Below are 10,043 nucleotides of genomic sequence, written 5' to 3' on the forward strand. Positions count from 1 at the left end.
GTTTCATTTTCAAGTACCTTAGCAGAGATGCTCCTCGATTAGTGAGGATCTGTGGAGTGTCCTGGGTTCTGCTTTAGCTCTTGTAGATGGCCCTGAAATTCTGCAGGTGGTGAGACAGAGTCTTTTTATGGAGCTGACTTGGTGAAGATCGAAAAGTGATGTTGGTAAGAGAGAAGGTGTCTCATCACATCTGCTGTTCTTTCTGTCTTCTCAGGATGTCTTCAGGTGCATTATTTCCAAGCCTGGTGCCAGGCTCTCGTGGCTCTTCGAGCAAGTACCTGGTGGAATTTCGGGCAGGGAAGATGTCCCTGAAAGGCAGCACTGTAACCCCGGACAAGAGAAAAGGCCTCGTGTACATCCAGCAGACTGATGACTCCCTCATTCACTTCTGCTGGAAGGACAGGACTTCAGGCAACGTCGAAGATGTGAGTATGGTTTTGTGTTTTGGTGCTGAGGTGTTAAGTCATGGTCTGTCTTGCTCTTGTTCTGCTGGTGCTGCAGAAAGAGCTTCTCCAAGACTAGTTTGGGTGAGAATGCCACTGTGGCCTGCCAGACCTGCGCCTCCGAATCCTCTCTGCTCCTCAGGGCAGATGGAAGATTTGGGGAGGAGGTCAGAGGTCTTTGGGAGGCTAAAAGGAATATCGATGTATTTCCTCAAACATTTGTTTCTACTGCCATATTTTCTAGGATTTGATTATTTTTCCTGATGACTGTGAATTCAAGAGGGTACCTCAGTGCACCACTGGCCGCGTGTATGTATTGAAGTTCAAGGCAGGATCAAAACGACTCTTCTTCTGGATGCAGGTTTGTAGGAAGCCAATAATAAAGGTCTCAGAACGAAATACTTTCCATTTGCCTCGTGCCAAGGACAACTTTCTTGCAGGAGCCAAAAACAGACAAGGATGAAGAACACTGCCGTAAAGTGAACGAGTATCTCAACAATCCACCAATGCCTGGTGCTTTGGGTGGAAACGCAAGCGGAGGCCACGAGCTCTCGGCATTAGGAGGTACAGTCCATTCTCTGCTCCTTCACCTGAGAGGCTTTTTTAAAATTTGGTTTTAGAATGAGCACTTCGAGTCCCCTAGGAAGAAATTCCTGATGGCTGTGGAGGGTGAATTGGGGATGGTGTTAATGCCAGTAGTGTAAACGTGCCTCTAACCTGTGCTGTTGTAATAGGTGCAGACTCAAAGCTAAGACTGCCAGCAGAAATCTCTTTGTTTCCAGCAGATTCTCTGGAGTCTTACCTCTTTGTGAAGCCAAGTTGCATTTATGTTTTATGAGCATCATGAATCAGTAAACACTTGAAACTGTTTTTTTTTTCCATACAGAATGTGATGCCAATTAATCTCCTGCTGTTTGAGCCGGAGTGCTGTAAAAAAAAAACCTCTGTGAATATGTTGTGTTTCAGAATGTTTTTGTTTTTAGGTGAGGGTGGCTTGCAAAGCCTTCTTGGAAACATGAGCCATAACCAGCTCATGCAGCTGATCGGACCAACGGGCTTAGGAGGACTTGGTAAAATGCTTTAATATCTTTATGCCAAAATTGGTATTTTTCTCCTGCCAGGTTAAATCTTACCTGACAATATTTTCAAGTAGTGCTATTGGTTTGAATAGCGCTGCTTTCACGTGAGAAAGCAAGGCCCTGCCTCAAAGATGAGCTAAGGGGCAAAAAAAGGATGCAGGAAATGGAGGGTACCAGATTCTACGCAGCACTCATCTTAGGGCTTGATCTGCGAGGAGCGTCAGTTCTGCTCCTTGCTCCACTGAATCTTCTCCTATTTTTTTTCCACCCCTTCTCTTCCTCTTAAATATTCACTGGAGCAGGGACTGAAAACCAGGGACTCATCCCAGTCACCGAGCTGTGGAGCTGCTTGTGTTGTCTCTGGTCCAGTGAACATTTGCGTGCAAAGCAGAAGGAGTTGAAGGCTGCAGCGTACCCACCCCGCAGCACTCTCGAGTCAGAGGAGGGGGGCTCGGGTTAGGGCTTTCTCTCCTGAACCACGCTGGGGAGAGCGTGAATCACTGCGCTGGTTTTCTGATGGGGATGAGAGGTGTTGGAGTCCCTGCTGTGGTCTGTTGATAATGCTGTCCGTGTGCCAAGCCCAGTAGAGCATTTCCTGAGGTCAGATCCTCGAGTGGAAGTAGGCAAAGGACGGCTTGGGATGAGAGCTGTTGAAGTCCCTGCTGTGGTCTGTTGGTAATGCTGTCGTGTGCCAAGCCCAGTAGAGCATTTCCTGAGGTCAGATCCTCGAGTGGAAGTAGGCAAAGGACGGCTTGGCAGGTTGCAATGACTGAGAGTCTGTGCTTAAGCTCCAAAGTCCATTTTTGTGGATGTGGCTCGTGTCTTCTTAGCTTCAGATGCAAATCTCATGTTGGTGGAATGTTCAGATGCAAATCTCATGTTAGTGTTGGAAGAGTCTGGCTTTTTAGGGTGCATTTGGAAAGGATCTTCCTTCTTGAAGCTTCCCGTGGCTCCTGAGACTGCCTTTCTCTTCATCTCAACACTTTTTCTCAGCAGCTTTTCTTTCCTTGCCTTTCCATCTAGCCATAGGACAGCTTGCCATGAAGCTCACTACAGTAACACAAAGAAAACCATCTGCTTGCCTGGGCCAACAGTGGTTGTGGTGAATCCCTGTGGATCTCTTTCCCCTGGTAGCGTCTTGTTCTTTTGCATCTGGTTTGCATCTTTCTCAGGACTCTGCTGCCTTTATCACAGAGCTCCTGCAACAGAAGAGCTTTCTTGCTCTGGGGTAAACTTTCCTAGCAAGGACAGACTGAGTAGAGCCCTGGGTGGAGCCTGCTTAGCTCCGTGCTGCGCTCCTGCTGCTGTGGAAGCTCTGTGGTTAACGAACAGAAGTGGTAGGGGCATGGAACATAGGAGTGGGTCCTGTACTGAGGAGGAGCTGGTGGCTGTTGCTTGCTCTGGCCTCCTCTGGTCTGCAGCTTCAGTTCACCACGTGTTTGCTGCTGGAGCTTTGTCGCTCTGTCCTCTGCTTGCAGATAGTTCCCAAAAGGTGGGTGATGGATGCAGGTGCGTGTGTAGGGATGCGTATGTCATTAGATGTGGTACAAGAAGCGTCTGGATGGGCAGTGTGTGGTGGATGGAGAGCTCGGCTGATGTGGCTCAAAGGAGTTGTAGGGGATGGTCAAGTCACTGACAGCTGCAGTGGACCCAGAAGCCAGGCCTTTCCTCAGCTCTTCTTAGCTGATGTTCTTGGTGCTGTGCTAAGTCCTGGGTAGTTGGGATGTGTGGGTGAAGGAGGCTGCTTCTGATTTATTTTGCATATGGCAGTCGGTTCAAAGGTCCAGTGTTGGTTTCCTGTTGTTTCCAGTGCTCTACTGGGAGCACTCTGTGCGTGGGGTTGTCCTGACTTTGCTCTGCCTATGAAGTGTTTAAGGACTCAGCTGATTCTGCTGCTGCATCTCCGTGGTAGGGCTGAAGCTGCAAAACCCGGGTGTTTGGGGAGACGGTGGTGGTGACTCAAAGGCTGCCTCTGTAACCTTCTGCTGAGGGCCTCGGCTGTGAAGTTCAGAGAAAAGTTGGGTTTTTGGGAACCAGTAGATGAGAGGAGAGGGCTGTGTTACAGTGATCACGTATGTGCGGCACAAACCAAAGTAATTTTATCCTTGTGTGCATCTAGAAATGGAGTAATTTCTAAAATGTGCAGTTTCTAATAGGGGATGCAAGATCAGAGAAGGAGAGCTGTTAATTTACAGAAAGGGGTGGAGGGGCTGGGCTGGGCTCTTTCATCCCCTCCTCCTTTATTTTAGCAAATAAAACCTTTCAGGTGCAAGAGTGACCTCTCTAGAGCAGGGAGGTGCAGAAAACCCCAAGAAACAAATTGCTAAACCTCTTTTTCTGTTGTGTTTACGGAAGGTGGGCTGGGCGCGCTGACGGGTCCTGGGCTGGCCAGTCTGCTTGGAAGTGGGGGACCCCCGACCAGCAGTTCCTCATCCAGGTAGGACCCCGTCTGGGCTGGGTTTGGAGTGGTTTTGTAACGTGAAATTGCCACTTCTGTGGGAGGAATCGTGACCAACTGGACAGGAAACGCGGTGGGAATTAAGACTGCTTATTAATAAGGGTGAGAGCTCTTCCTATTGTAAGGGCTTGACAAGAAGCTTTTCAAAGTTCATGAGGCAAAGCTGGTTTTTGCAGGGAATTAATGACACCAATTCTCTTCTCCAGCTCTCGCAGCCAATCGGCCGCGGTGACACCATCTTCCACAACCTCCTCTACGCGTGTAACGCCTGCCCCGTCCGTTCCTGCGGCTGCGTCTGTCACCAGTCCGAGCCCCGTGCCAAGTTCGGGTAATGGCACCAGCTCAGCCACAAGCCCAACCCAGCCCATTCAATTGAGTGACCTGCAGAACATTTTAGCTACTATGAATGTGCCATCTGGAGCAGGAGGACAGCAAGGTACCAGTGCTCTGACCAGACAGCTCTTGGATCCAGGAGTCCTTTGGAGCTGTTTTCTTGTCCTGGCCTGTTCCAAATTGGTTTGAAAGGTCTCTTATATTTTTTTAGTTTAGTTTTGTTCGGCTTTTTTTTCATTTGAGTGCTGTTTTTGGCTGCTTCAAGAGTCTTGTTCTTGCCTCAAAACTGAGAGAGGGAGAAAGGATGCTGGCAGTGTGCTAACTGTGTTTCAGTACTCCTGACTAGGTCGTTATTTGGTGTACATGACAAAATGTGGGGTTTTGCACGCGGTCTAACAACCAGTCCTTTATTTTCTTCCTAGTTGACCTGGCAACTGTTCTGACACCCGAGATAATGGCTCCCATCCTGGCCAACGCTGAAGTTCAGGAGCGGTTGATGCCTTACCTTCCCTCGGGGGAGTCTCTGCCGCAGACTGCAGAAGAGATTCAGAACACCCTGACGTCTCCTCAGTTTCAGCAGGTAATGCCCAGCTGTCCTGGGAAGGGCATTTCTCCTTCCCTCCTCCCTCATGGGGCAGCACTGGCCGTGCTCTGCTTTTCCAGGTTCCTGACACTGCTCAGAGTAGGAAATGGCTCAGTAGAGGTGGAAAGGAGGGATGTGCTTTAATGGAGCACTGGGTCTTCCTTCCTGCGGTCACCCAAGGGCAAATCAGAATGTTGTTTACTTTGGGACTGGGCTTTACCTTTCTCTTTATAATAATGCTCTCTGGCAAATGACAGGAGCAGCAGTAAATTCAGTGTTCCTTGTCAAAGAGCAGCTCAGCAGCAGGCTCCTTAAAGGTCATTTCAAAGGGAAGAGATGCTCATGTTTACAGCACTGCGTCCCTCCTTCCTCTTGGACCACTCGTAATGCCAGGACTGTCTCTGTGTGATTAAAGCTGCTGCATTGCAGGCCCATGTCAATCAGTTAACACTGATTAATTGAAATTTATCAATTTGCAGAATTCCAGTGACTAAGATGACTGGTTTTAGTTTAAGCTGTGGCAACTCTTTTGTGCAGATGAAAAACAAGGGATGTTTTTTTACTTGGTGATTTGCTAGAGTATTTGCATCCAGACAAGGATTTAAGTTGTCCAAACACTAAAGTGACTGGAGGTTGTCACTGTGGTTTGGCACGGTGCTCAACACAGCTGGGTTTTTTGGTTTGTGCTTGCTGGTATCCAGCTGGCTCAGAGCACAGCCTGTTCTCGAGGGCAGAATCCACACAGGGCTGCGGTGCAGCAGTTTATAAATGGTCCCACTGCTCTCCTTGTGCAGTTGCTGCACAGCAGCCACCTGGTGCTGGTGAAACATGATGCAAAGGGGGTATTTTTTTTGATGCTGTTGACTCCAATTCACAGGCATTGAGCATGTTCAGTGCTGCCTTAGCTTCAGGACAGCTTGGCCCACTAATGAGTCAGTTTGGCTTACCCTCAGAGGCAGTAGATGCAGCAAACAAAGGAGGTGAGTACTGGTGCTGTTGGGAACATCACGGTGAAGGGATTTTTTGGGGGTTTGGTGTTTTGGTTTTGGCACTGCACACAGCCACTGGCTGTGGACTGTAATGCTGAGCTGCTCAGTAACCACCAGAGCAGACTCTCGCACTGTTCCTTGTACAATGGAAAGGCTCGGGTGTTCCCCAGCAGACAGAGCACGGTGGCACACGTGCATCTGGAGCAGCCGGGGCTCTACACAGAGCTGTGCTGAGCAGCCTTGGCACTGCTGTCCTGACTGAGATGCAGAAGACTGGCGGTGGCACAGTCACAATCACCTCGGTCAGGAACGCCGCCTTTGTGGGAGTCTTTAATGATTCATCTGAAACAAGGGAACACAGCTGGGGGCCTGCAGCATGGGGGAGGGATATCAGTTTTCCAGATGTGTTATATATTGAACAAGTGTTAAACTTTTCTTCCCTGCTAATAAATTCTTATTAAAGCAACTGCTTAGTTCCCAAGTAAAGAAGCTTAACCCCGTGTGGACAATGAATCCAGCCCAGAAAGTGCAAAGTTAAGTAACTAACTGCTGTGTTTAACTTCTAGATGTAGAAGCGTTTGCCAAAGCAATGCAGAACAGTGTCAAGTCAGACCAAAAGGAAGGAGACTCTAAGGACAAGAAAGATGAAGAGGAAGATATGAGTTTAGATTAAGTTATTTGCTCTTCCTTACAGATATGCCTAGATACTAACTTAAGCAACTGCAGTAGGATTACTAACTTCATATTATGCTTATATAAATCTACAAATAAAGGAATTTTCTTTATCTGCCATACTGTACTTTCTCAGTCTCTTTAACATGCACACTTAAAGCAGTACTTGCTGTTTATTTTCAGTGGGGTTTCTTACTGTTTGGTTTTTATGCTTTTGACTAATTCTTCCACTTTCCTTGTGCTAAAAGGGTTGAGCCCTGTGCCTCTGAGTAATGAGCACCCCAAGGATGCGTTGCTGACTGCCATCCACTTTGGGGACCATGCGGTTGTGGGGTGCAAGGGTTGTCCTGTGCAGGACTTCACCTTTGGGCACGAGGAGGGTCACCTTCACCACCGCTGCCCTCCCAGGAGGGAGCTGCTGATGGCAAATGGCACTGACACATCCCTGCTGGGCCGCTTCCTCGCTCTTCACCAGCAAAGTGAAAGGGAGCAACATAAAACTTTATTCGACTCCAAAGTATGTACCAGTGATTTACAAAGACCATCTTTAATACTACAACTTAAAAACAGGTCATAATTTTACATTTGTTTAAGATGGACATGTTAAAAACTCATTTTACACTATTTACCCCTCATAAAAAAAACCCCACAATATGATGATATAAGTTATAAGTCCATTTCAGAAGCAAGATTTTGTCCCCAAGTGGCTATATATATATATATACACACACACACAAATATATATATGACGTGTAAGTGCACAAGTGAACTAGGTGGCTTGGGAGAAGAAGTTGGTTTCAAGTGAAGACTGCACTACAGCGGGCGGAGCGGGGCTGCACAGGAGGAGGCAATGGTCGGCAGCGCGGGTGAGGGACGTGACCGCTCCCCCGGCCACCCCAGGTACCCTTTCTGTATTCCCTTTCAACAGCTTCTTGCTTCACGCAACAGGACTTTAGTCAGTGTTATCTACCAGTGCTGGATGCAACTGCCGAGTCAAAATGATATTCGTGTCTTTCTGCCTTTCCTCAGCAGTTCTAGCCTATTTTGTTCATTATTGTTTTTCAATTCTTATAAATTAATCTGATAAAAAAAAATGCTAATTCTGTGAACAGAATTTTGTCCAAGTCCCCCCCTTGCAGAGCTTTCAGCGTAGCAGTGGCAGGTGAGCCAAGCCTGCCCTTGGGGGGAGGTTAAATGTGTCCTTGCTTATAAAAAAACACAGAAGTGATGGAATTAATCCAGTTTGTCCTAATTGCATTTAGTACAGACCAGAAGCTGCCTGCCGCCTCTAGCAGCAGACACTCTGTGACTGTTATTAATAGCCTCAAGTGTTTGTGAACTAAATCTCTGTGCGCTGTACGTGTGGGGTAAAGGGACCGGGATTCGGGACATGACGCGCGGCTGCTGTGCGCTGCAGCCCCCGCGCTGTGGAGGAAGCTGCTGTTACCCCGAGCCAGCGTGAGTCCTGCTGTGCCGGGGAGGGACTCAGCCCTGGCTCCACAGCCTGCTCCAACTTTTTGGTTCCATTTTGTGAAAGATGTCCCCAAAGTGCCCCCTTCTCCCCATCTGCTTCCCCTGCCCTCCTTTCCCCTTGGATTCGTGGCCCCTCTCTGGTTCTGGCCCCAGACTTGCGCCTGCAGTCGCTGGAGATGAAGGATGTTTGACCACAGTTAATGCTGCGGAGGAGGTGATGTGGGGCCCAGGAGCAGTGCAGCTTTCTGTCGCTCAGGCTGTACACAGAGGTGCACTTACTTACAGCACGGGGCAACCCCTAAGGCCCACGGCGCCCCTGACCGTCCTGCTTCGCCGCAGGTCCACGTGGCTGCGGTTCATCACCAGGTTCCTTATACAGCCCACGTAATGAGGGAGGGGAGGTAACGGTGACACTGTGTCCGTCTCTGCAGAAGGAAAAGTGAAAGGAAGCATTAGTCTGGCTAATCCCAGGGCAGAGGGTTAATTACCTCTTAATTGCACCTGGAATAGCTTCTCTCTCAGCTTTGGGGTAGTTCATTCTGGAGAGCACCATTCCCCCCTCACCTGGCAGCCCTCCCAAGGAGAAGGTCGCCCTTGTGCTGGGTGCGGGGGGCTGGTTGGGTCCCACGGTGTAGTTGCCTTCCGTGTCCACATCGACCTGGATGATGTTTTTCCATTTGGTAACTTCAAAAGAAAACAAGAGTCAGCGCTGCCTCCTCAGCCAGAGAACAAACCCACCTCCATCCTCCAGCACACCCCAGTGCGCTCCTGCCCACCGCATCTCACAGCACTGACGAGATCAGGCAAGGCCTCTTAATTAGGAAGTTACTTAAGAGCAATTACAATTAAAGTTAAGTGCTTACAGGTGGGAACTGGGGTTGAAACACCCAAGGAATGCCCAGGCTCCCCCCAGGTGATGTGGGCTGAGCAGCAGGGGCAGAGCAGTCCCCCGGAGCCCGGTGCTGGCTGTCACCTCACCTGCAATGCTGTGCCACTGCCCGTCGCACAGCGATGGACACGTCACCGATGCCGAGAACTCCTCAGCCCCAGCGTTTGCTCTCACAGTGACCTGGTGTGTGAAACAAACCCATGAAGGCCCAGTGAGTGGAGCAGAGGGGGTAGGAGATGGCCACAGCCTCTGAAGACCTGCGAGGAAGCCACGCTCCCGTTACCTTCGTCTCCTCCATGTACAGCAAGAGGTGGTGGCTTCTCCTCGTGCCAACGTGGAAGATGAGGCCAGAGGCACTGCGGGGACGGATCTCCAGTGTCACCTCCAAGTCCTGCTCGGTTGCCACTGTATCAGCTGGAAGAGAAATGCTACCGGTGAGGAGGGGGACAAGGGACCTCCATGAGATGTGTCCCTCCCAGTCCCAGGGCTGTGGGAGCCAGCCCAGGCTGCTGTGGGGTACCTAGGATGACGGACCCGCCATCCGCAGCGAAGAAGGCCCCGCTCTCCAGCGCGCCCTCATAGCACGGCGTCACCCCGAAGGTGCGGGAGGGGGCACCCAGGGGTCTCCCATCCAGCTGCAGGTTCCTCAGGCAGCCGTCAAAGCTGGAGGCCGATGCAACCTGCAGAGAGGCCACCAGGAGTGAGCACAGCGGGGCCAAAAACTGGCAGGTACGGGGTGATGCCACGGGACAGGGGACTTGCCATGGGACCACCAAGCCCTTACCGGGATGTGAGCCTTGGTTTTTCCAGCTGGGATGCCCCCCACGTACAAGGGGGTCCGGGCCACAAAGAGCCCTGCGGTGGCCACTGCAGCAACCTGCGCTCGCAACCCGTCAATGACCAGCTGGGCTCGGCTCTGGTCTCTGCTGAAGAAGACCTGCAAGGACCAAAGGTCAGTGCTGGGGCTGGGGGCTTCCCAGGTTAGGAGGGGACCCAGGGGAAGGGAGGTTCAGCCAGCCCTGGCTGTGATTTTGCTGTCCCCTTTGCTCTCATGGGACCACAGGTGTCCCCTGGAACCCCAATCCTCCGCTCACCGTGTGCCACCGCCGGTCTCGGTACTTGTC

General features: G+C 50.4%; 2 protein-coding genes across 3 annotated transcripts in view; one reads left to right on the top strand and one right to left on the bottom strand.

Annotated features, from left to right (window-relative positions):
• The first annotated feature begins 211 nt into the window (after window positions 1-211).
• ADRM1 (adhesion regulating molecule 1) lies at window positions 212-6,677 on the top strand. Of its 2 annotated transcripts, XM_010182204.1 has the most exons (9): window positions 212-425; window positions 688-804; window positions 884-1,007; window positions 1,427-1,513; window positions 3,878-3,959; window positions 4,187-4,416; window positions 4,736-4,893; window positions 5,774-5,876; window positions 6,452-6,677. In XM_010182204.1, exons 1-9 carry the CDS (start codon window positions 216-218, stop codon window positions 6,556-6,558), a joined length of 1,218 nt encoding a protein of 405 aa, XP_010180506.1. In that variant the 5' UTR covers window positions 212-215; the 3' UTR covers window positions 6,559-6,677. The 2 variants fall into 2 exon arrangements, with proteins under 2 accessions (XP_010180506.1, XP_010180507.1); XM_010182205.1 differs by lacking the exon at window positions 1,427-1,513 and having other exon boundaries at window positions 4,187-4,308; window positions 6,452-6,675.
• A 1,632-nt stretch (window positions 6,678-8,309) lies between these two features.
• The window catches only part of LAMA5 (laminin, alpha 5), a 78,677-nt gene continuing 76,943 nt past the window's right edge, over window positions 8,310-10,043 (bottom strand). The window contains 7 exon segments of the mRNA XM_010182207.1: window positions 8,310-8,455; window positions 8,595-8,714; window positions 9,009-9,099; window positions 9,203-9,333; window positions 9,440-9,599; window positions 9,704-9,856; window positions 10,014-10,037. Of these exon segments, the coding sequence (XP_010180509.1) occupies window positions 8,310-8,455; window positions 8,595-8,714; window positions 9,009-9,099; window positions 9,203-9,333; window positions 9,440-9,599; window positions 9,704-9,856; window positions 10,014-10,037 (825 nt within the window).

Source organism: Mesitornis unicolor, unplaced genomic scaffold, assembly GCF_000695765.1.
Source record: "Mesitornis unicolor isolate BGI_N332 unplaced genomic scaffold, ASM69576v1 scaffold514, whole genome shotgun sequence".
NCBI lineage: Eukaryota > Metazoa > Chordata > Aves > Mesitornithiformes > Mesitornithidae > Mesitornis > Mesitornis unicolor.